General features: G+C 50.1%; 1 protein-coding gene across 1 annotated transcript in view; it reads left to right on the top strand.

The window, feature by feature from the left end:
• The window catches only part of LOC309561683 (chromodomain-helicase-DNA-binding protein 5-like), a gene marked incomplete at both ends in the record, with an annotated part of 114,839 nt that overhangs the window by 25,865 nt on the left and 62,972 nt on the right, over positions 1 to 26,002 (top strand). Inside the window, 2 exons of the mRNA XM_082265671.1 lie at positions 8,029 to 8,232; positions 21,208 to 21,345. Of these exons, the coding sequence (XP_082121797.1) occupies positions 8,029 to 8,232; positions 21,208 to 21,345 (342 nt within the window). The remainder of the gene's footprint in view (positions 1 to 8,028; positions 8,233 to 21,207; positions 21,346 to 26,002) is intronic.

Here is a 26,002-nt window from a genome sequence, read left to right as displayed (position 1 = left end):
ATGTCTTCTATCCATATCTCCATCCATCCATCCATGTCCATCCATCCATGTCTTCTATCCATATCTCCATCCATGTCTTCTATCCATCCATCCATCCATGTCTTCTATCCATATCTCCATCCATCCATCCATCCATCCATCCATCCATCCATGTCTTCTATCCATATCTCCATCCATCCATCCATCCATCCATCCATGTCTTCTATCCATATCTCCATCCATCCATGTCTTCTATCCATAGCTCCATCCATCCATCCATGTCTTCTATCCATATCTCCATCCATCCATCCATGTCTTCTATCCATCCATCCATGTCTCCATCCATCCATGTCTTTTATCCATATCTCCATCCAGCCATCCATCCCTCCATGTCTCCATCCATTCATGTCTCCATCCACCCCTCCATGTATGTTTACATCCATTCATGTCTCCATCCATCCATTCATGTCTCCATCCATCCCTCCATGTTTTTTCTGCTGAGAAATCACTTTGAAAAACACCCCTCCCCCTAGCATTTCTGTCTGCGGCCATCTTGAATAAGGGCAGATTTTCCATGTAGCAATTATTTCCTAGAATCCATCTGCCCTTAGCTTAGGCATGCAGAAGGGTCTGCTTAGCTGAGAAAGCCCCTCCTCTCCTGGAGACTCCGGGGATGGATGACATGATTGTGGGCAGAAACCAGGAAGTGACAGAAAAAAGCCGGTGATCCCCTTCCCCTCTGTACTGATGATGAGAGGGGGAGGATTAATAATGATCAGTGTGGGGAGGGTTAATAATGATCAGTGTGGGGAGGGTTAATAATGATCAGTGTGGGGAGGGTTAATAATGATCAGTGTGGGGAGGGTTAATAATGATCAGTGTGGTCAGGGGGAGGGTTAATAATGATCAGTGTGGTCAGGGGGAGGGTTAATAATGATCAGTGTGGGGAGGGGGTTAATAATGATCAGTGTGGGGAGGGTTAATAATGATCAGTGTGGGGAGGGTTAATAATGATCAGTGTGGGGAGGGGGAGGGTTAATAATGATCAGTGTGGTCAGGGGGAGGGTTAATAATGATCAGTGTGGTCAGGGGGAGGGTTAATAATGATCAGTGTGGTCAGGGGGAGGGTTAATAATGATCAGTGTGGGGAGGGGGAGGGTTAATAATGATCAGTGTGGTCAGGGGGAGGGTTAATAATGATCAGTGTGGTCAGGGGGAGGGTTAATAATGATCAGTGTGGTCAGGGGGAGGGTTAATAATGATCAGTGTGGTCAGGGGGAGGGTTAATAATGATCAGTGTGGTCAGGGGGAGGGTTAATAATGATCAGTGTGGGGAGGGGGAGGGTTAATAATGATCAGTGTGGTCAGGGGGGAGGGTTAATAATGATCAGTGTGGTCAGGGGGAGGGTTAATAATGATCAGTGTGGTCAGGGGGAGGGTTAATAATGATCAGTGTGGTCAGGGGGAGGGTTAATAATGATCAGTGTGGGGAGGGGGAGGGTTAATAATGATCAGTGTGGTCAGGGGGAGGGTTAATAATGATCAGTGTGGTCAGGGGGAGGGTTAATAATGATCAGTGTGGTCAGGGGGAGGGTTAATAATGATCAGTGTGGGGAGGGGGAGGGTTAATAATGATCAGTGTGGTCAGGGGGAGGGTTAATAATGATCAGTGTGGTCAGGGGGAGGGTTAATAATGATCAGTGTGGTCAGGGGGAGGGTTAATAATGATCAGTGTGGATTGAAGTTCCACTTTAATTCATCCCCAGAAGTATGATTATAAAACTATATTTCTCTTACGTCCTCCGACAGTCGCCGCCTCTCCATATTCGTCACAATGGGGTATTAGACTTTGTTCCGAAGGAGTAGCTAGGCAACAGAATATGTTAATATCAAAGCTTTTAGCATATCCCACCCCCAGGGGGTGGTCCCCTCAGTCTATACCCTCCTACTTCCTGTATCCATACCTCAGTTTCATTGTCTAGCTGTTAGGAGTAGCTGGCTGTTTCTGTGCTGGGGCTTTCTGTCTCAGCCTTTATCTTCTTTTTGATTTTATTTGAGTTTTTTTCTCTCTCTTTACTTAGCTGTGGATTTCTTCAGCATTAGTTTAGTTCTTCTGATGAAGAGGATCATGCGGGCTGGGTCTCGGGCTGGCCCCCCTGGTCGCAGGTTGTGGGTCAGTGGCTTCCCAGCCTGCCATCGAGCGTTCACTCAGGTTTTTTCCTGGCATGTGTGAACGACCCATCGCTGTTCACTGCAGGGATGCTGTGGTGAGGTGGCTACCTCACTGGACGCCATGCGGTTTCGCACCGCAGTTCTACTGCGTCCTGGCTGTGACTCTCCCTGTCCTCTGTGCAGCGGCTTGATCGCTTGTGCGGGCTCCCCACGCCATTCAGAAGGTAAGTGTACTCTGTGTGGGGACCTGTCTGTTTAGTGGGTGTCAGTCTGGGACTGTGTAACCCTGCATTCTGTACACACTATTGGACTCCCTGTCTGTTTTTGCTGCTTCTGTGGGCTGCAAGGAGGGGGGGCCATCCTGCACTGTTTCTGTGTTTCAGACTGTGTGCCTTTTTTTGCTGTGTGACATGCTGTATGCTGCGGGGCATGTTGTGACCATGTTTGTGCATACATGCGGCGGCCGCTGCTGCGGTCCGCCATTATTTTATTATACTGCAGGCGTGTGATGGTGTTTACTGTATGCGGGGAGCGGCGTTTTTGGCGCCAAGCGCCGCCATTTTGGCGGCGATCGCTCCTGCCTCATGTTAGCACTGCAGGATCTCTGCCTTTACTTCCTCCCCCGGCGGCCATTTTTTTGTAGCCTTCCATAGGCTTTATAGGAGCGGCTGTTATTTCATCACTTCCTTTTCCCTGGGCATACCGATCGATACAGCAGCAGCAGTGATCTCTCCAGGTTTTACCTTCTCTTATTCCTGTATTCATTGCCTGAAGTTTGTAGTTTTCCCTGTGGGGGTCGGCTTGTGCTGGTGTGTGTGTGCGGTGGGCTGCGCTCGCCGCACTTTTAAAGGGGCAGTTACCCTTTTTTTCTCCTGCAAACTTTTGGGGGCATGGATTCTCAGGAAAGCAAATTTCCTCCCACTTTAATGGGAGGCCAAGGGGCTGCTGCTGTTCCCCCTGAGGGGGGCAATTTGGCTACCATTGTGGCTAACCTGGCTGCTCAGGTACAAATGCTTGTGGCTGCTCAATCCACAAAACGGCCCAGAGTTTCAATCTCCTCTGATTCAGAGGGCGATGGTGATGGGGCTGCTATGGCTGGGGTCCCCTTATCGGGGTCCTGTTCGTCCCTGGACTTTGCAGGGTCGGAAGGGGAGGCAGAGGTTGAAGGGGTTGATGATTCCCCCCCTGGCTCGTCTGAAGAGCTTGCAATCATGGATGAATTGGTGGCTTCTATCAAACAAACACTGCATTTGCAGGATGAACCGTGTCCGCCTGCCGTTCTGGCTTCTTATGGGACACAGCGGAGACGCAAATCATCGCAGGTTTTCCCTTGCACTGAGGATTTTCAGCGCGCTGTTAGTGAACAATGGCGCAATATAAAGAAGCCTTTTGCTGTGCCTAGTAGGTTTAAGCTGCGTTATCCTTTCACGCCCGCCACTGATGAACGCTGGTGTGTGCCGCCTCCGGTGGATCACGCGGTGGCGGTTTTGAATAAATCCACTGCGATTCCGGCAGAGGATACCCCGGTGTTCCGGGATCCCACGGACAGGAGACTGGAGTCTCTTGCCCGCCATACTTACTCGGTTACCGGTTCCATGCTTGAAGCTATTTTTGCTTCCCTTATGGCAGCCCAGGCTGTCGCGGATTGGACGCAGGTGCTCAGTCGCGTCCTGGTGGCTGATTCTGCCCCGCCGACAACTTTGGCTATGGTGGATCAAATTCATCAGGGTGTCATGTATTTGTGTGATGCGGAATTAGATGTAATTCCTTTGGCTGCACGTGTGCACAGCGTGGCGGTGTTGACACGCCGCTTGATTTGGCTGAAATGTTGGTCTGTGGACCAATCTTCTCGCAAAACTTTATCTAATCTGCCTTATACGGGATCTCGCCTTTTTGGCGACTCCCTGGATACGCTGATTAAAGGGATCTCTGGGGGTAAGAGCACGCTCTTGCCCCAGTCTCACAAAGCTAAGGGTGCTCAAGGTAAGAAGCATGCTTCGTTTAGGCCCTCTCAGGGGTCTTTTCGTGCCTTTCGGTCGCACTATAAGGGCAAGCCCTTCAAAGGTTAGGGCTCCCAAAAGAAGCCGTGGACAGGTAAGCAGAAGTCCGGCCAGTCCGTGTCCGCTGCCCATAACAATGCGGCCTGAAGGGGCGCCCTCACCCAGTTCTGGGGTGGGGGGACGTTTGCTCGGTTTTTCCCAACCCTGGCTGGCCCGCATTCGGGACAGGTGGGTTCAGGAGATCGTCTGGTCCGGGTACAAGATCGAGTTCCTATCTCGGCCGGCGAACAGGTTTTTTCCCTCAAATCTTCAACTTTGTCTCCGGAGCGTTTGCGGGATCTGCACCTGGCGGTGCGAGACCTGCGGGCTCAGGGAGTGGTGGTTCCGGTACCTCATCGGGACAGATTTCGGGGGTTTTATTCAAATCTGTTCACTGTGCCCAGGAAAGAGGGCAAGGTACGTCCAATTATGGACTTAAAAGCTCTAAACCGCTTTGTGCGGGTTCGCAAGTTCCGCATGGAATCCCTGCGCTCGGTGGTGGCTGCTCTAGTTCCGGGAGAATTCATGGCATCCATCGACTTGAAGGATGCGTACCTTCACATCCCCATTTTCGAGGGTCACCAGAGGTACCTTCGATTCGCCATTGCGGAGGATCATTACCAATTCATGGCGTTACCCTTCGGTCTCGCTTCGGCTCCGCGGGTGTTCACCAAGGTGCTTGCACCGGTTCTGGCCTTGTTGAGAGCCCAGGGTATCTCTATCCTGGGGTATCTGGGCGACATTCTGGTTCGGTCTGCAACCAGTCAGGGTCTAGTGAGGGACCTGTCCGTCACGATGCAGACTCTGCAGGAGTTTGGTTGGACGATAAACGTCCCAAAATCGACGCTGTGCCCATCGGTTCGTCTTCTTTACCTGGGAATGATCCTGGACTCTGTTCAGGCGAAGGTCTTCCTGCCGGAAGACAAGCTCAGGACACTTCAGGACGAAGTCAGGTCCCTTCGGGACGTTCCGTGCTCATCCCTCCGGACGGGCATGAGGTGTTTAGGTTTGATGGTCTCGGCCTTCGAGGCGATTCCCTTTGCCCAGTTTCACACGAGGGGTCTCCAGGCAGAGATCCTGTCCAGGTGGGACGGGCGACCACAATCTATGGATCTTCAGATCTCGTTGAGTACTTGCACCAGAAGGTATCTTCTGTGGTGGCTGCAGTCCCCGGCAGTGTCGGGGGGCAAGTCTTTTCGTCCGCTTTCGTGGACGGTGATCACCACAGATGCCAGCCTGTCGGGCTGGGGTGGTGTTCTGGGCGTTCTGTCCGCCCAGGGTACTTGGTCGGAGGGGGAGTCCTCCCTTCCGATCAACATTCTGGAATTGCGGCGATAAATCTCTGCCTTCGACGTTGGACGGACAAGCTTCGGGGCCATCCGGTTCGGGTGCAGACGGACAATGCCACAGCGGTGGCCTACATCAATCACCAAGGGGGCACCAGGAGTGCCCGAGCGGCTCGGGAAGTAGCCGACATTCTGTCTTGGGCCGAGACGCACGTCCTGGGGGTAACGGCAGTTCACATTCCGGGGGTGGAGAACTGGCAAGCGGATTATCTGAGTCGCCAGACTCTGGACCAGGGGGAATGGTCGCTCCACCCGGATGTCTTCCAGATGTTGTGCGCGAAGTGGGGTCTCCCAGATGTGGACCTGTTCGCGTCTCGTCTGACAACAAGGTGGGAAGGTTCGTGGCAAGGACGCGCGATCCTCGGGCGGACGCGTCAGACGCGTTAGTGGCTCCGTGGCATTAGTATCGACTGATGTATGCATTCCCACCAATTCAGTTGCTATCCCGGTTCCTTCGCAGGTTGTCCTCAGAACCGCTCACGGTGATTCTGGTGGCGCCAGACTGGCCCCGCCGGTCTTGGTACGCAGACCTCGTGAATCTGGCGGTCGACACTCCATGACGTCTGCCTCTTCGAGAAGATCTTCTGTCTCAAGGACCGATATTCCATCCTGCTTTACAGTCGCTGGCTTTGACGGCCTGGCTGTTGAAACCGAGGTCCTGAAGGATAGGGGTCTCTCCCCGGAGGTCATTCATACTTTGATCAACGCTAGAAAGGCCTCTTCGGGGAAGATTTACTACCATACTTGGAAGGCCTATTTCGCCTGGTGTGAGTCCAGTGGGTATTCCCCCCGCTCATACTCGGTGTCTAGGGTGTTGTCTTTCCTTCAAACGGGTGTGGGCCATCGTTTGGCGTTGGCCATGATTAAGGGTCAGATTTCTGCGCTGGCCGTTTTTTTTCAACGCCCTGTGGCGTCTAATTCTTTGGTCAGCACCTTTGTTCAAGGGGTGCGACACCTGGTCCCTCCTCGGAGGGAGCCTTTGCCTCCGTGGGACTTGAACCTTGTTCTGTCCGTGTTACAACAGGCTCCCTTTGAAAAGATCAGGGAGATCTCATTGCTTCTGTTGTCTAAGAAGGTCGCTTTTTTAGTGGCGATCACTTCGGCTCGCAGAGTGTCGGAGCTGGCAGCCTTGTCCTGCAGGTCTCCGTATCTGGTGCTTCACTTGGATAAGGTGGTCTTGCGACCTAATCCTTCTTTTCTTCCGAAAAGGATCTCGGAATTTCACCTCAATGAGGATATTGTCTTGCCCTCACTTTGCGCGAAGCCTAAGCATCCGAAGGAGGTGGCCTTACATTCCTTGGATGTTGTTCGGGCGATCAGGGTTTACCTGTCAGCGACTAAATCTTTTCGCAAGACGGATTCTCTCTTTGTCCTTCCTGAGGGAACTCGGAAGGGCTTGGCGGCGTCGGCTTCTACCATCGCCAAATGGATCAGACAGACTATTGAGCAGGCATATGCTTTGAAGGGAAAGGTTCCCCCTATGCCTGTGAAGGCGCACTCTACCAGATCGCTGAGTGCGTCTTGGGCCTGTCATCATCGGGCTTCTGTGGCCCAGGTGTGTAAGGCGGCGACTTGGTCGTCCGTTCACACCTTCTCAAAGTTCTACAAAGTGGATGTTCAGGCATCGGCAGATGCTTCCTTTGGCCGCAAGGTTCTTAGTGCGGCAGTACCTTAGGGTCCCTTGTTTTTTTTGGGCCCTTGGCTGTTTGGGATGTTTTTATCCCTAGGTTATTTGTTCTTCCTGGGTTGTTGCTCCTGTTGAGCAAAGTTTTTTTCATGCTGCCCAGCTGGTTTCCTTCCTTTGGTAAGGTTCCTTTCTCTACTGTGGGTCCTGCGTTGCCTTAGGCGCGGCTGCGTTTCCCACCCCTCATGTATACACTGCTTTGGGACGTCCCCATAGTGACGAATATGGAGAGGCGGCGACTGTCGGAGGACTCAGAGAAAACTGAATTTTTGTAAAATCTTACCTGTAAAATTCCTTTCTCTGAGTCCTCCGACAGTCGCCGCCCCCGCCCCTCTTTTGGGGTTTGTTTATGTACTCTACTGCTATTCTACTGAAACTGAGGTATGGATACAGGAAGCAGGAGGGTATTGACTGAGGGGACCACCCCCTGGGGGTGGGATATGTTAAAAGCTTTGATATTGACATATTCTGTTGCCTAGCTACTCCTACAGAGCAAAGGTCAATTACCCCATAGTGACGAATATGGAGAGGCGGCGACTGTCGGAGGACTCAGAGAAAGGAATTTTACAGGTAAGATTTTACAAAAATTCCGTTATTGGGGTGTTGTGGGTCCCATTCTCGGGGTCTCATTGTCAGTGACCAATTGCTTTCTGTGCTTATTTCTGCCCATGGAGGAGGATTGGTGGGCAATCGCTGGGCTGGGACAGACCATTTCAGCGCTCACATGGGGGAGGAGCTTGGCACCCCTCCATTTAAATGTTCCTTATCAGCTGATTTGTCATCCTTGTCACATGATTTGTCTTTCCAGGGTCACTGTAAAGGTCCGTACCTGGTGACCGTTCCGCTGGTCACCATCATCAACTGGGAGCGAGAATTCATAAAGTGGGCGCCGGAGTTCTATGTGGTGACGTATTCCGGGACGAAGGAGAGCCGATCGATTATCAGGAAACACGAAATCTCCTTCCAGGACGAGGCGGCCATGAAAAGCGGGAAGAAAGTCCTCAGAATGAAGGTACAACGCTTCCCACTATGATGTCATATAGGATCCTAATCTGAATATGCAGTCCCCGCCCCTTGAGAACCCCCCCCCCCAACACATCCCCGTTCGCAGTCTCCTCTCTGATTCATCCCAAAGGTGTTCTATGAGGTCAGGACTCTGTGCAGGTCAGTCAAGTTCCTCCACCCCAAACTCGCTCATCCATGTCTTTATGAACCTTGATTTATGGACTGGTGGGCAGTCATCTTGGAACTGTTGTGGAAATTAATAGAGCTTGGAGCATAGAAACCCGCTCAGTGCGCTGAAGACTTTGCTGCGCTGAAAAGCGCAATTGTGGATATTATTACGCACAAAACGCCATTAATCCCTTGTACTGAAAAGTACAATGTATCGCTCTTTTGCATAAGGTTTACCAAACGCTCGGCAACAAAAAAAGGAACAGACACGCTGGGTCATATTGTTGCCATCTCCTGGTCTCTCTCTCTCTGGATATGTGTGTGTGTGAATGTACGGTATGGGGAGGTAGGTGGCGCTGCCTAAAGGTGTGTTGATGTGTTGGTGTAAAATTGATGGGGGGAAGTCCAACACCACAATGAATGAAATAAATATAAAACCATAACATGAATCATCAACAATGAAAAATATAAAAAATTCATAAAGTGCAATAAAATATCAGTGTTGGTGATAGGAGAAATATAAATATCAAAAGAGTGGATAATATAAATATAAAGTGCTAAAGTGAGCAATGAGTGTCTGGCTAGGATAAAAGAAATCCCAGACTTAAATAAAGTAAAAATATATTCTATATATATACAGTATAAATATATAGAGAGTGACTTCGGTGGACAAATATAAATACAAGGTAATACAATGTGGTATATATCCAAATAGTTGATGAGTGATATATAAAAAAATAAATAAATAATATGGGTGATAAGGTGACGCTGCTCCTGATGACGTCAATGGTGACGAAACGCGTAGAGCGTGGTTACATCATTTCCGCCCCACTGGAACGCAGTTCCGGCCACTGACACGCATAGGATCCCGGAAGTAACCGCCAACAAGGGTTTTGCGGTCCCTAATCCATTTGTATGCTCGTTTATGTCATGGTCTTACCTCCTTGCTGTTCTCCTTCGTTTGACATGTGCTGGCGGCCATCTTGGTTTCTGGGTTTCTTGTAGCCTCCCACCCTGCGGCTCCTCCTTCCCACTGGGAGGAGCTGGATGCCTAGCTCATATATATAGGAGGTCTGTGGCTCAGTTCCCTGCTTGGTCCTCCTGTGCTACTAAGACTGCTGCTACTGTTGGTTCCTGATCCTGGCTTCGTCTGACTACCCTGTTGGTTCCTGATCCTGGCTTCGTCTGACTACCCTGTTGGTTCCTGATCCTGGCTTCGTCTGACTACCCTGTTGGTTCCTGATCCTGGCTTCGTCTGACTACCCTGCTGGTTCCAGACCCCTGGCTTCGCAAAGACTCTGCATCGGTTTCGCCATCCGTTTGGACTTTTGCTTTATAGCTTGTTTTTCAATAAAGCTGTCTTATTTTCACTTATCTGTTGTTGTACGTCTGGTTCATGGTTCCGTGACATTAGGACCAAGCCATGAATTCTGACGGTACAGGGCCATCCTCGCTACCCACGCTGGTTGCCAGACTTGATCAGCAGGATCACCTGTTGGGTCGGGTCGCCGTGGCGTTGCAAACCCTGCTTGAACGCACGGTACCACAGGCCATGAATTCTGACGGTACAGGGCCATCCTCACTACCCACGTTGGTTGCCAGACTTGATCAGCAGGATCACCTGTTGGGTCAGTTCGCCGTGGCGTTGCAATCCCTGCTTGAACGCACGGCTCATTTCGCTCCCGTTGCCGATGGGTCGGTTGTCGCTCCTGGGTCCGCTCCGGTTGTTGCGCCAGAGTCTACCCCGACACCTGTTGTTGCGCCTGCGGTGTTTCGGGGTATGTCCGGTTCTGCCCCCCTTCCACAGCGCTTTGGGGGAGAGCCAACTCAGTGCCGAGGTTTCCTTAACCAGGTGGGCATTTATTTTGAGTTGCTGCCACATGCCTTTCCTACTGAGAGATCAAAGGTGGGCTTCCTGATCTCGCTGCTCTCGGACAAGGCCTTGGCCTGGGCCAGCCCTTTATGGGAGAACAACAATCCGGTGGTTGCCGAGTTTTCCGGTTTTGTTGCTTCTCTTCGGAAGGTATTCGATGTGCCGGCTCGTGCTGCCTCTGCTGCGAGGCTCCTTATGTCCATCAGACAGGGTTCACGATCCGTAGCTGAATACGCCATTGAGTTTCGTACCCTGGCAGCAGAGGTGGGCTGGAATAATGAGGCTCTGGTCGCTGCTTTCTCTCATGGTCTCTCGGATGCCTTGAAGGATGAGGTTGCAGCTAAGGACCTACCAGTGGAGCTCGAGTCCCTTATTTCTTTCCTGATTTTGATTGACACCAGACTCAGGGAGAGACCTTCCTTTAAGGAGAGTCTGCGGAGGCCTCCTAACAGATTGGCGCCTACGTTTGCTGTCCCACCCGTGCCTCCCTCTCCTCCCACGCCTCCTGGGGATGACTTGTCTGGGGGTGAACCCATGCAGCTGGGGTTTGCTCGCCTGTCCGAGGGGGAGAGGGTACTCCGGAGACGCGAGGGCCGATGCATGTACTGTGGTCTCGGTGGGCATTTTCGGTTGGCATGTCCGAACCGTCCGGGAAAACGCTCGCACCTGAGATCCTGTCAGGGGCAGATCTTGGGTGGAGTCTCCTCGTCCCCGGTTTCCCGTGTTGACAAACCACTGATCACTGTTGTCCTCTCCTGGGTCGGGGGCTCGGTGACGACCCAGGCGTTGGTGGACTCTGGTGCTGGTGGTTTGTTCATTGATAGTGTGTTCGCTGCCACCAATTCCATTCCTCTGCAGGCTCGGGGTTCACCTCTGGCTCTTGAGGCGATAGACGGCAGACCCCTTCTGCCGCCACATGTGACTCATGAGACCCTTCCAGTGGGGTTAGCCATTGGTGCCGTTCACAGAGAGTCCGTCTGCTTCCAGGTTATTTCGTCTCCACAATACTCGGTGGTCTTGGGGTACCCCTGGCTCCAGAAGCATAATCCGATTTTCGATTGGAGATCGGCCGAGATCCTCTCGTGGTCACCGCAGTGTGGGGCTAGTTGCATCCATGGGCCTGTCAAGTTGCTGTGTACTTCCTCGGACTCTCTGTTGCCCCCTGAATACGAGGAGTACCGGGATGTATTCGATAAGGTGCGCGCGGTTGCCCTACCTCCGCACCGCCCATACGATTGTGCCATCGAGTTACAATCTGGTGCCGTTCCTCCTCGTGGCAAAGTCTATCCACTGTCGGTAGCAGAGAATGAGGCCATGGAGGAGTACGTGAGGGAGGCGCTTTCACGCGGTCACATTCGCAAATCCTCGTCCCCGGCAGGGGCTGGATTTTTCTTTGTGAGAAAGAAGGGCGGTGAGTTGAGGCCTTGCATCGATTACAGGGGTCTCAATCGCATCACGATCAAGAACGCTTACCCGATACCCTTGATTTCCGAGCTGTTCGACCGTCTTAAAGGGGCTACGGTCTTTACCAAACTCGACCTGAGGGCGGCATATAACCTCGTAAGGATCAAGGCGGGCGATGAGTGGAAGACCGCGTTTAACACCAGGACCGGTCATTATGAATCCTTGGTTATGCCCTTTGGGCTGTGCAATGCGCCCGCAGTCTTTCAGGAATTCATCAACGATGTTTTCCGTGACCTGTTGCAGCAGTGTGTGGTGGTCTATTTGGATGACATCCTGGTATATTCTGAGTCCATGGAGACCCACATTCTGGATGTCAGACGAGTGTTGCAACGGTTACGAGAGAACAAGCTGTTCGGTAAGCTTGAGAAATGCGAATTTCACCAATCCCAGGTAACCTTCTTAGGTTACATCATTTCCGCTGAAGGGTTCTCCATGGATCCTGAGAAGGTTTCGGCTGTCTTACAGTGGCCCCAGCCCAGTGGTCTTCGTTCCCTGCAGCGCTTTTTGGGCTTCGCCAATTATTATCGGAAGTTCATCAGGGACTTTTCCATGCTAGCCAAACCTCTCACGGATCTGACCAGGAAGGGCAGTAATTCCCAGGTCTGGCCGCCCGAGGCCATCCGAGCTTTTGAGGCTCTAAAGTCCGCCTTTGTGTCGGCTCCGATTCTGTCGCATCCCAACCCTGGGTTGCCCTTTGTCCTCGAGGTGGACGCGTCCGAGACGGGAGTAGGCGCCCTTCTGTCTCAGCGTAGAACACCAGAGGGTTCTCTGCTTCCTTGTGGGTTTTACTCCCGGAAACTGTCTTCTGCTGAGTGCAACTACCAGATTGGTGACAGGGAGTTATTGGCCATCGTGCAGGCTCTTAAAGAATGGAGGCACTTGCTCGAGGGTTCGGTGGTTCCGGTCCTCATCCTGACGGACCACAAGAATCTGACCTACCTTTCTGAGGCCAAGAGATTGACACCACGTCAGGCCAGATGGGCTCTGTTCTTGTCACGTTTTAATTACGTGGTCTCCTACCTACCCGGTTCCAAGAACATCAGGGCGGATGCCTTATCACGGCAGTACTCCGACCTGTCCAGGGAGGAGTCGATTCCGACTTCGGTCATACCGCCGAATCAGATCCTGGCCGCCATTCGCACCAGCCTGACCTCTCCCCTGGGTGAGCAGATTTTGGCGGCTCAAGCCGGTGCTCCCTCTGGGAGACCCAACGGCAGATGTTTTGTGCCTGAGGAGTTGCGCACTCGGTTGTTGCGAACCTACCATAACTCCAAGACCGCGGGGCATCCTGGAAAGAATCAGCTGTCCTGGGCTGTTTCACGTCTGTTCTGGTGGCCTTCCCTACGTTCCGACATCGCCGCGTATGTAGCGGCATGCTCCGTTTGTGCCCAGAGTAAGTCCCCTCGGCACCTTCCGGTGGGTCTTCTGCAACCCTTAGCCACCGGGGAGCGCCCATGGTCACACCTGGGGATGGATTTCATTGTGGACCTCCCTGCATCCCGAGGCCATACGGTCATTCTCATGATTGTGGATCGGTTTTCCAAAATGTGCCACTGTGTTCCTCTCAAGAAGTTACCCTCTGCACAGGAGTTGGCCACGATTTTTGCCAGGGAGGTCTTCCGGTTGTACGGTTTGCCCAAGGAGATTGTGTCGGATCGGGGGAGTCAGTTTGTGTCCAGGTTCTGGCGCGCCTTTTGCTCCCAGTTGGGGATTCATCTCTCCTTCTCCTCGGCCTACCACCCTCAGTCCAATGGGGCCGCAGAACGATCCAATCAGGCCTTGGAGCAATTCCTTTGTTGCTATGTCTCCGATCACCAAGACAATTGGGTTGACCTCCTGCCTTGGGCTGAGTTTGCCAGGAACACGGCGGTGAACTCTTCCTCTGGGACGTCTCCCTTCTTGGCCAACTATGGGTTCCAACCTGCCGTGTTACCGGAGGTATTCTCTCCCCAGGATATTCCGGCTGTGGAGGATCACCTTTCCGTTCTACGTGCTTCTTGGGTACAGATCCAGAAGTCCCTTGAGGTCTCTGCGCAGCGCCAGAGACTCCAGGCTGATCGCAGACGAGCGCCTGCTCCTTCCTACCAGGCCGGAGACCGTGTATGGTTGTCCACCCGCAACCTCAACCTTCGAGTGCCCACTCCCAAGCTGGCGCCTCGCTTTGTTGGTCCCTTCCGAGTGCTTCGCAGGGTAAATCCGGTAGCCTATGCCCTTGCGCTTCCTCCTGGCATGCGGATCTCCAACGTGTTTCATGTCTCCCTGTTGAAGCCACTGGTGTGTAATCGTTTCACTTCCTCGGTTCCTCGGCCTCGTCCGGTCCAAGTGGGCAATCGTGAGGAGTATGAGGTGAGCAATATCCTGGACTCTCGCCTGGTCCGCGGTCGGGTGCAGTTTTTGGTTCATTGGCGTGGTTATGGTCCTGAGGAGCGTTCCTGGGTTCCCTCCGCAGATGTCCATGCTCCTGCCTTGCTCCGAGCCTTCCATGCACGCTTCCCTCAAAAACCGTTCTTTACTCCGCGGAGGAGGGGCCCTTGAGGGGGAGGTACTGTCATGGTCTTACCTCCTTGCTGTTCTCCTTCGTTTGACATGTGCTGGCGGCCATCTTGGTTTCTGGGTTTCTTGTAGCCTCCCACCCTGCGGCTCCTCCTTCCCACTGGGAGGAGCTGGATGCCTAGCTCATATATATAGGAGGTCTGTGGCTCAGTTCCCTGCTTGGTCCTCCTGTGTTCACATGCTACTAAGACTGCTGCTACTGTTGGTTCCTGATCCTGGCTTCGTCTGACTACCCTGTTGGTTCCTGATCCTGGCTTCGTCTGACTACCCTGTTGGTTCCTGATCCTGGCTTCGTCTGACTACCCTGTTGGTTCCTGATCCTGGCTTCGTCTGACTACCCTGCTGGTTCCAGACCCCTGGCTTCGCAAAGACTCTGCATCGGTTTCGCCATCCGTTTGGACTTTTGCTTTATAGCTTGTTTTTCAATAAAGCTGTCTTATTTTCACTTATCTGTTGTTGTACGTCTGGTTCATGGTTCCGTGACAGTTTACCTACGATTTTATGTGAATACGTTATTTTATTGAAATAAAGCATCAATTTTAAATGGTACATCACTATATGAGGCCTTCTTCTTGCATATGACCTTGGATATATACATACTGATGATAGATGGGAACCATATATGAGGCTATATCTATCTTGCTGAATATATTACATATATGAGGGAGACGATCCAGGGATTATTTTCTATGAGACCAGTACGCAGGAATTACCCGACAGAGGGATCCTATTAATATCAACAGGCTGGTTACCCCTGCAGGGGTGCCTAACTCTGGTGAGTGCGGGATATACTGAAGGGGAGCACTGTTTCCTCACGCGGCACCCAGAACCTGGATCACCCTGATTACCACCCATCAAAATTGTTGAAGCATTTTTTTGATCCACCATTCATCACTTTATTTATTTATTGCTATTTTTATTCATCACACTATTGGTACAATATATTTATACAGTAAAACCTTGGTTTGAGAGCGCTTTGCAAGACAAGCACATTTTTTAAATAAATTTTGACTTGATATACAAGCGATGTCTTGATATACAAGTAACGTCATGTATAAAATAGGATAGAGGGCGCCTCTAAATGTAGCAATATGGTTACATTTAATGAAGGTTCAATATTTAGCAACTCACATGGTTGATGATTAAAACAGGCACATCTAAGTATGCAGGCACCTGGGGTAAAGCTGACCACATAGACCGTGCTCTGCACAGCCATCTTCATCATCCCTTCCCCGCTGCACTCCACGAGTGATTCAAAGCCTCACTTTCAGATCACTCTACTGCAGGCTATTCTTCCCGGTCACGATTGCAGACTGACAGTGGTGAGAACCGGTGGTTCAGAAGATGGTCTATGTGGTCAGCTTTACCCCGGATGCCGGCATACTTAGGTGTGCCTGTTTTATTCATCAACCATGTGAGTTGCTAAATGTTGAACCTTCATTAAATGTAACCATATTGCTACACTTAGAGGCGCCTCTCATCTCTCTTATATTCTGTAGCTCTGCTAGATTTTGCTTTTAATCCCCTTGGGAAGGCTGCATATTGTGGATGGACATTTTATGGTTACACAACCAATCACATTGCTATAATCTTTGTATATAGACTATAAACTGAAGGACTTGTGGAACGAATCATCTGAGTTTCCATTATTTCTTATAGGGAAATTCCCTTTGATATAAGAGTGCTTTGGATTACAAGCATGCTTCCAGAACGAATTATACTCCCAATCCAAGGTTTTACTGTATTAGCGTCACCTTATCACCCATATTATTTATTTTTTTATATATCACTCATCAACTATTTGGATATATACCACATTGTATCACCTTGTATTTATATTTGTCCACCAAACTCACTTTCTATATATATATATATTTTTTTTAAATGGATTAGGGACCGCAAAACCCTTGTTGGCGGTTACTTCCGGGATGCTATGCGTGTCAGTGGCCGAATCTGCGTTCCAGTGGGGTGGAAATGATGTAACCACGCTCTACGCGTTTCGTCACCATTGACGTCATCAGGAGCAGCGTCACCTTATCACCCATATTATTTATTTATTTTTTTATATATCACTCATCAACTATTTGGATATATACCACATTGTATTACCTTGTATTTATATTTGTCCACCGAAGTCACTCTCTATATATTTATATACTATATATAGAATATATTTTTACTTTATTTAAGTCTGGGATTTCTTTTATCCTAGCCAGACACTTATTGCTCACTTCAGCACTTTATATTTATATTATCCACTCTTTTGATATTTATATTTCTCCTATCACCAACACTGATATTTTATTGCACTTTATGAATTTTTTATATTTTTCATTGTTGATGATTCATGTTATGGTTTTATATTTATTTCATTCATTGTTGTGTTGGACTTCCCCCCATCAATTTTACACCAACACATCAACACACCTTTAGGCAGCACCACCTACCTCCCCATACCCTACATTATAGATATAGTCTCCCCGACTATATTTTGAGGTTGGCTGCAGCCCCACACTTTGTCCACAAGCGTGGAATTCCCAACCTTGAATTATATATATGTGTGTGAGCAGAGATGTATAGTAACTAAGTAGAACTACTTCACTACTGTACATAAGTACTAAAAGGCGGTATCTCTACTTTCCTAGAGTAGAATTTTTTTCTCCTACTTCCACTTTTACTTCAGTACATATTTTCCATCAGTTTAATACTTTTACTCCGATATTTTTTTTTATGTGCTGCATCGTTACTCGTTACAATTATAAAAATGTTACGAATTATTCCATTCCAAACCCACATTACCACTGCCAGAGACTGAGACTCACAAATCACGACCAATCCCCGACCCGATGCGATGGCTCAGGAGCAGAGCCTCGCCACCTCTGCCCTCCCTCGGCTCTACTCGGCCCGAGTCCCGCCTCCTGCTAGGCTCTCAAGTGAAGTGGTGGTGGCGAGAGAGGAGAGACACCTGCCTGCGGAGTGATCTCTCTGGTCCCTGGCTGGGGGAGGGACTGTGAGTTACTAGAGTCTAGACTGCTAGACTGTCTCTGGGCACTGTGCAGCGCGGGAGAACTGGGTGGAGGTAGGAATATATTCTTCTTTCAGCAGGGGGACTGGACTGAGGACTGTTGAGAGAGAGGCTGGAGGACTCGAGACAGCCTAAGGTAGGAGAAGTAAGAACTGTCTTGAAGTCAAGTCACTCACTAAGGGGATCGGATCTATTCAATGGGGGGAGGGACCTGCCCTGGCCTGCCCTACTCTAAGGGAGATCTATAATGGGAGGGGGACCCTGGCCTGCTCTAAGGGGGCTCTATAATGGGAGGGGGACCCTGGCCTGCTCTAAGGGGGCTCTATAATGGGAGGGGGACCCTGGCCTGCTCTAAGGGGAATCTATAATGGGAGGGGGACCCTGGCCTGCTCTAAGGGGGCTCTATAATGGGAGGGGGACCCTGGCCTGCTCTAAGGGGAATCTATAATGGGAGGGGGACACTGGCCTGCTCTAAGGGGAATCTGTAATGGGAGGGGGACCCTGGCCTGCTCTAAGGGGGATCTATAATGGGAGGGGGGCCCTGGCCTGCTCTAAGGGGGATTTATAATGGGAGGGGGACCCTGGCCTGCTCTAAGGGGGATTTATAATGGGAGGGGGACCCTGGCCTGCTCTAAGGGGGATTTATAATGGGAGGGGGACCCTGGCCTGCTCTAAGGGGCATTTATAATGGGAGGGGGGCCCTGGCCTGCTCTAAGGGGCATTTATAATGGGAGGGGGACCCTGGCCTGCTCTAAGGGGATCTATAAAGGGAGGGGTGCCCTGGCCTGCTCTAAGGGGGATTTATAATGGGAGGGGGACCCTGGTCTGCTCTAAGGGGGATCTACAGTGTATGGGAGGGGGACCCTGCCTGCCCTGCTCTAAGGGGGATCTATAGGGGACCTGCCTACCCTTGCCTGTGCTAAAGGGAATCTATGGAAGATGATGGACCTGCCTGCCCTTGCCTGCTCTAAAGGGGGATGTATAAATATGAGAGACCTCACCCTGGCCTGGTCTGCGCTAAAGGGGATCTATGGGGGACCTGCCTGCGCTAAAGGGGGATCTATGGGGGACCTGCCTGCCCTTGCTTGCTCTAAAGGGTGATCTATACGGGGAACCCTAACCCTGGCCTGCTCTAAAGAGGGATCTATGGGGGATCGGGATATGGGAGACAGTAAGAATTTTGAAAATCTTTTAAACCATTTATAACAGTATACCACAAGCAGTCTTTATATATATGTTAATCATTTGAAATAATAAAAACAATATGATGTTCAAACTTTTGACTACTTTCTTTAATAACTACATAACACAGTACTTGTACTTTTACTTTCAGTACTTGAGTAGTAAATTTTAAAATAAACTACTTGCAATACTTAAGTACAAAAAATGTTGAATACTTTAGTACTTCTACTCAAGTGTGGTGCTTAAAGAGCACTTCAACTTCTACTCAAGTCACTTTTTTGATAGAGCATTTGTACTTTTACTCAAGTCTGGGTCTCTAGTACTTTATACATCTCTGTGTGTCTGCATGCATGAATGGATGTGAGTGCTTGTGTTGTGTGTGTGTGTGTGGTCTGTGTCCTCTGTGTATGTCTGTGTGTGAGCCTCCTCTGTGTGTCTCAGGGCAGGGCTTGGTTTATTTACAGCAAGTGAACAAAAGGGGGTTACAGGGAGTGGCTTCAAGACCACCAATTACATAACATGTATTTATTCAAAAAGTACAATGGGAACGAAGAGTCAGTGTCTATATAGAAAACACAGACATGTGCACAGATGAGCAGAAATGGCTGCCATCTTATGGACTTGGCTGTGCTCATTCACAAACATGGACTAATTACCTGTTAGTGGATCCCATCAAATATAGTTCATATAAGCCATATTTGATAGTGACCATTCTATTTGTTCCAGTGAATGAGACTTTATTATATCTGCATAAGACAATAGCAGCAGTATTTCAGTCATACGGATCAAATAGGACTGAAAGATGCCATCCATTAATCTTGGTAAAACGATAAGAATTCTACATCACAAACACATCTCCGCAGTAAATAGACGGGGCCCCGGATGGCGGGTATATATTTGTGCGATAGATTTCTCCTTGCGCTGCAATCAGGCTACAAGTATTATTCTATCCCATCTAATGGAAGGTTTTCACTAACAGGTCTTTCCTCAATGCCAGTTAAAGCAATATTCGCTGTGCATAGTGATTACCGGTAAGCTGACACTGGGAGACATTATGGCAATTTATCTAAAGAAAATACATCCTAAAGAAATATGTCCACAATAAAATTTCCACAACAGAACAGGGAGGGACAGTCCCCAAACTCCTCCCACAAAGTTGGGAGCATGAAATTGTCCAAAATGTCTTGGTATGCCGACGCCTTAAGAGTTCCCTTCACTGGAACTAAGGGGCCAATCCCAACCCCTGAAAAACACCCCCACACCATTATCCCCCTCCACCAAATGATTTGCACCAGTGCCCATAAAGACATGGATGAGCGAGTTTGGGGTGTAGGAATTTGACTGGCCTGCACAGAGTCCTGACCTCAACCTGATCGAACAACTTTGGGATTAATTCGAGCGGAGACTGCGAGCCAGACCTTCTCGTCCAAAATCACAAATGCGCTTCTGGAAGAATGGTCAAACATTCCCATAGACACTCCTGAACCTTGTGGACAGCCTTCCCAGAAGAGTTGATGCTGTTATAGCTGCAAAGGGCAGGCCAACTACAGACTAAGACTGTGTAAAGGCAGGCGTCCCAATACTTTTGGTAATATAGTGTATATGCATACAACGCACATGCACACGCTACCTAACCTTCCTAGCAATAAGCATTGACAATGGATGCCATAGGAATTCACTAAAAAATTACTTAGCTTGGCTTACAGTTGTGACTTCTGTAACAAACAGGGATCCAGGCTACTCAGACATTGTTGCATGAAATCTGAAGGTCTCATAGTGTAGCTTTGTGTCCTCCTTTCTTTGGTGATGTCCCCTCTGGCAGAGAGCCTCCTTTCTTCTCAGTTCTTGTTGTTATGGACCCCTCTTCCTTTCATTCAGCACATGGCTTTGTTATCTAATTTCTTGTCTCCCCCCTTCATTTCCTGGCAACATCACTTCCTGTTTGACTTTTATGAACCAGTTCAACAAGTTAATTAGCATTTAAATAGAGTAAGATCAACTTCTGCTGAAATGTAGAATTCCATGTATTTATGCTATAAATAAAATAACTGAAAGCTTTATTCAGTGCAAGAACGATCGATCAATGTGCAAACGTATGTTCAATAATAGTTCTCCATTCTCACCTCTGACACCCACCATGCCCATCGAGTTGTAAAGGCAGAAGGTGCATTTTATGCATTAAGATAAAAAAAAACCTTCTGTGTTCCCCTCTCCCTTCACCCCCTTTATACGTAACTGAGCCCCATCTCTATCCAGCGATGTCCACAAGTCCCTTGTCCGCCTGGGACTCTCTCTCCTGATTGGCTGGGACACAGCCGCGGCAACATTGGCTCCTGCTTCTGTCAATCAAAGTCAATCAGCCAATCAGGGGAGAGGGGGGCAGGGCTGAATGGCAGCTCAGTGTCTAAATGGACACAGGGACCTGTAGCTCGGCTCGGGTGCCCCCATAGTAAGCTGCTTGTTGTGGGGGCACTCGACAGGAGGGAGGGGCCAGGAGCACTGAAGAGGGACCCAAGAAGAGGAGGGGCCAGGAACACAGAAGAGGGACCCGAGAAGAGGAGGGGCCAGGAACACAGAAGAGGGACCCGAGAAGAGGAGGGGCCAGGAACACAGAAGAGGGACCCGAGAAGAGGAGGGAAGTGTAACATGATTGGTATTTAAATAGAAAAACACACACGAGACTTTCCAATCACTTTAACGTTTCCGCTTTTATCTAGAAAGACGCCAAATTAAAATTCCACGTGCTGCTCACATCATATGACCTCATTATGATCGACCGCATCATCCTGGGCTCCATCAAGTGGGCGTGTCTGGTGGTGGATGAAGCTCACCGCCTCAAGGACAACCAATCAAAAGTAAGTTATTGTTGAAGCTTTGCCTATTGGTTACCAGAGGCCCTCCTAAAGCTGTGATTGGAGCAATGGCTTGCCATAGATGTCTGCCCCGGGATAGTCACCCATACACTGAGGGAAGTACAGAGGGCGCTATCGCTCACCGCTTGGCCTGGAACACGCATGGCATCAGAACTCCTTATCTGCACACTCCGAGTTGGCAGCTTAGAAAGTAATTAAGCCATTGGATCATCATGATGACATCATCAGCAACCTTTATACTTCCTCCCCACAGGCCAGTCCTGATTTATTATTTCCAGGAAGCGGTCAGAGCCAGATTTATCCCAAACCCCGGCCTTCTTCTATTACATCTATGAAAGGTGTGAGCTCTGCACACCCAGGAGCTGGGAGATGGCGTTTAGCCAGACAGCAAAGATCTCAGGTGACCTTTCACCCCCTGAGTCAGGCTTAAAAGTCAGACAAATGCAAATTAAAGCCATATAAGGGCATAAATGTCATTCTTTATTAGAAAGCCGCACTCCGGGCAGATAAAATCATCCCTTGTAGTGGGGCTGTGGTGGCACTGCAAGGGTAAATGGCTCATTATGTCTAGGGAAGCACGGAAACCATTTTACTTCCCTGATCCTCAATGGCATTCCCCCCCCCACCCCAGATGGCCCTTCTCCCCAGATTGCACACCAAAACCCCCTCCCCCCCAGATGGCACTCCACCATGACCCGTCATTGGACTGTCTGTCACTGTCCCCATGTCTAGGGCCATGGAGCCTGCTCTGGTTTTGATGACATCACAATCCTAGACCAGAGGGGGGGATGAAGAAGGTGCAAGGATGGGCCTAGCTGGGGGGGTTGGAGCGGAGGATGGGGTAAGTGTATGGGTCCTTTCACACAGGCGATCCGATCCGCCTGTCAGTTTTTCAGGCGGACCTGATCATATGCTCTATGTACCTCTATGGGGCAGCAGATTTCAGTGGTGACATGTCCACTGACACCTGCTGCTATCCGATCACCTGTCCCTGAAATCCGGACGGATGGAAACCCTATTTCTCTTACGTCCTCTGACAGATGCAGCTCTTCAATGTTTCTTCAACAATGGGTTATGTGCCCTCTTCAGGAGTAGACTAGGCAGTGAAAGCTTTCACTTGACACGCCTATAGGGGCTGTCCCATCCACATAACCCCTCACACACTGTGCTGTCCAATCAGTTTCTTGCTGCCTAGTTTCAGGAGGAGGACCTAAGTTCCCTGCTGGGACTCCGGTCTCAGTTTTTATTTTCTTTTGAGAAATGTTTATCTTTATTTTTTCTTTACTCACTATCGCTAGCTAGAGTCAGGGGGATCCTCCTGGTGAACTACAAGCGACAGCCGGGCTGAGGTTTCGCACTGGATAATCTAGATCAGGGGTGTCAAACTCACTTTAATCACGGGCCGCATCAGCATTATGATTGCCCTCAAAAGGGCCGGTTGTATCTGTAAGACTGGATGTCAAGAGCATCCCCTACCCTTACATAAGACGTCAAGAGCCTCTCCACCATCAAAAGTTGAGCCCCCCACCCTCCTTTACATCACAGTGCACTTCCATTACCTTGTGGTGCTGCTGGGAAGAAGCTGGAGGCATTGCTGGAAAGCAGAAAGTATAAGGTCTGGAGGAGGACTGGAGCTCTCCTGCAGCTACAGGAGAGGTGTGAGGGCCACATAAAATGGCCTGGAGGGCCGGATTTGGCCCACGGGCCTTGTGTTTGACACCTGTGATCTAGATCCTTATGGTCTCCCAGCCTGGCCAACGAGCGTGAGCAGGTTGTGGTCTGCCCAGGCTTCGCCCCGACAGAGCTCCGACGGATGAGGACGAGCCTGTGAGCAGATGCTTTGGCGGGACGCATCAACCTGGAACGCCCTGAGTTGCAGCGTACCGTTTTATGGTTGGCAACACCCCCACTCAGGGTGGGAGGCGAGCTGTCTCGGAGCAGAGCCCCAAGGTCCATTTTATGGTGAGTGATGCAACACCCCCTGTGTCCCTGGGACAGATATCTGAGGGGGTGATGTGGGCCCACTCCTGGGGATAACAGGGCTGTGTCCTCTGAAAGATCCCCCTGGCCTGTCAGGACAGGTCCTGCCCTCCCTGCTCCTGCTGGGGGCGCTATAGCGGCGTCTAACGCCTGGGGGGGGTGTGAGGTTGTTACCTTATCCTGGGGTTGTCCCCTGAAGTGGATTCCCGTGGTGGCCTCATTCCCTGGGCTCCTGAACGCTTGGTGCCATTTTTGACCGCCATTTTAGGTGTGGGCATCAGGCTGCATCTGTGTAAGGACAGCAGCCATTTTCTTGCCTTCCTGAGTGCTTGGCGCCGTTTTCGGGCACCATCTTAAGTGTGGGCAGGCCGCGCTGTATGAGTGGCAGCCATTTTCCCTTTGCTTCCTATATAAATTCTATTGCCACCATTTTCCTGTGGTCAGTGCGGGCGGGGCCTCTAGTGCTTGTTTGGTCACTTCCTCCCAGAAGTTCCACTTGCTGAAGACAGATTGCAGAACGGTTGCTTCTCCAGATTGCTGGCACAGTAAAGGGGTTTTTAGTCCTTTGGGCATTCCTCAGACACATATAGCTCCTGTCAGGACACCTGCTAGCTTAAAGGGGGACTCCAGTGGTACCGAGGTATAACGGAGCGGACTGCGTTTGCAAATTTAAAGGGCCAGTGTACTCAACTTTTTTGTCTTGCTAAAAATTGAGTCCCAAGGTGAAAATTTCCCCTCTGAATTTATTTGTGCATCCGGCCCATCCGGATCACCTTCTCTGGTGTCTCTGTCTGCAGCCATAGAAACTCTGGCGTTCAAAGTGGATCTTGTAATGAAACAAGTTGCAATCCAAAAACGGCCGATGCCCTCTCAGTCCTCTGATTCAGAGCCTGATGTGGTTGCCACGGACATTGCCCTCCCTGAGGGATCCCTGTCTTCGCAGTCAGACGGCGAGGAGGATAAGTCCTCCTCAGCTGCGGCGCGGGAACGGGCTTTGGTGGAAGCACTGATTCGTTCAGTAAGGAAGACATTGCATATAGATGATGAGCCCAAACAGTCAGGAAAGCGGTTTATCTTCGGCTCCCGCAAAGCCCAGAAGTCGGGTCAGGTTTTTCCTTGTCCCGAGGATTTTCACGATGTTGTGAATAAGCAATGGCGGCGCATTAAGCACATGCTGGTGGTGCCCAAGCGCTTTCAGCGCCGTTACCCCTTTGCAGACTCAGTTTCCAACCACTGGACAGGACCTAAGGTGGATCACACTGTTTCCCCTTGAATAAATCCACTGTAGTACCCGTGGAAGACTCCCCAGTGTTTAAGGACCCGGTGGAAAGGCGCATGGAATCACTTTCCTGCCACCTGCACTTGGTGACGTGTTCGCTTCTCAGACCTGTGTTCGCCTCTGTCCTGGTTTCTCAGGCGGTTACAGAATGGATCAAGGTGCTTAGGAGCAACTTGCAAGCTGAGTCAGTTCCTCCAACTCTGATTGAGCTCATGGATCAGATGGCCTAGGCCATGGTGTACCTGTGCAATGCGGCACTGGACGAGGCTCCTCTGGTTGCCAGGGTGTCTGGTCTGCGGTGGGGGTCGCAATACGCCGCATGGTGTGACTGAAGAGCTGGTCGACGGACCAGGCTTCTAAAAAGACCGGTCTGATGTCCACTTTTTGGGTGAACGCCTTTTTGGTGACTCCTTGGATGAGTTGATCAAGGGTCTCACAGGGGGTAAGAGTACTCTTCTCCCCCAATCCCAAAAGGGTAAGCGAGGGCCTTCCTTCACGGCTCACCGGGGGCTTTTTCGTGCCTCAGGGAGGCAGGAAAAGGCAAACCGTTCAGAGCCTCCGCAGGACACACCAAAAGGCTTGGTCGGGTAAGCCTAAGGCTGGCCAGTCCGGTGCGATGAACAAATCCTCCTTAGCATGAAGGGACGCCCTCACCCGGTTCAGGGGTGGGGGGACGTCTGCGTTGCTTTCTGGAACCCTGAACATTTCTGATTCAATACAAATGGGTTGACGAATTGATTTGTACAGGGTACAAGATTGAATTTCTGTCTCGCCCAGCAGACAGGTCATCGTATATAGTTTGCCTATTCTTAGAGCACTGTTTCCGTGAATTGAGGCTGTATATTGTATGAATTTTCATGCACATATTCCTCCTTTTCTTTCCTATAGATCTTATGATAAAGTGTTATATTTAACGACACTCTCCAGAAGAAGCGCTACAGCGCGAAACATGTAGAGAATCCTGTCGTTTACTAGTGAATACACCGCCACCACTGGAACTACACCATCAAAAGCCTGTATATGGCATGACTCTAGGTCAAAGGGCTTCTAGTGGTTTCAGCATATTGGTACCATGTGGTATGGTGGGGTTCACTTATGATCAATTGAGCGTATTGTTTGTTGCATATAACCTTTAAAACAATGCTTGTTTGTATATGTATTCTGTGAAAAAGAATTTGTAAACTGTTTTGAAATAAAATGATGTATTTTTACGACATAGTGTCATGATGTTGTGCCAGTAAAGTCCATTTCTCTTACGTCCTCCGACAGTCGCCGCCTCCTCTAAGTCATCACTGTTGGGTATTGACTTCCCAACCGCAGGAGTAGCTAGGCATATAGACTTAGTCAAAAGACAAAAGGCATTAGCATATACACACCCAT

The sequence above is a fragment of the Pelophylax lessonae genome (assembly GCF_965119305.1).
Source record: "Pelophylax lessonae genome assembly, chromosome: 8".
NCBI lineage: Eukaryota > Metazoa > Chordata > Amphibia > Anura > Ranidae > Pelophylax > Pelophylax lessonae.
The sequence above is the reverse complement of the archived record's forward strand: the minus strand, read 5'-3'. Positions and strand labels throughout refer to the sequence as shown.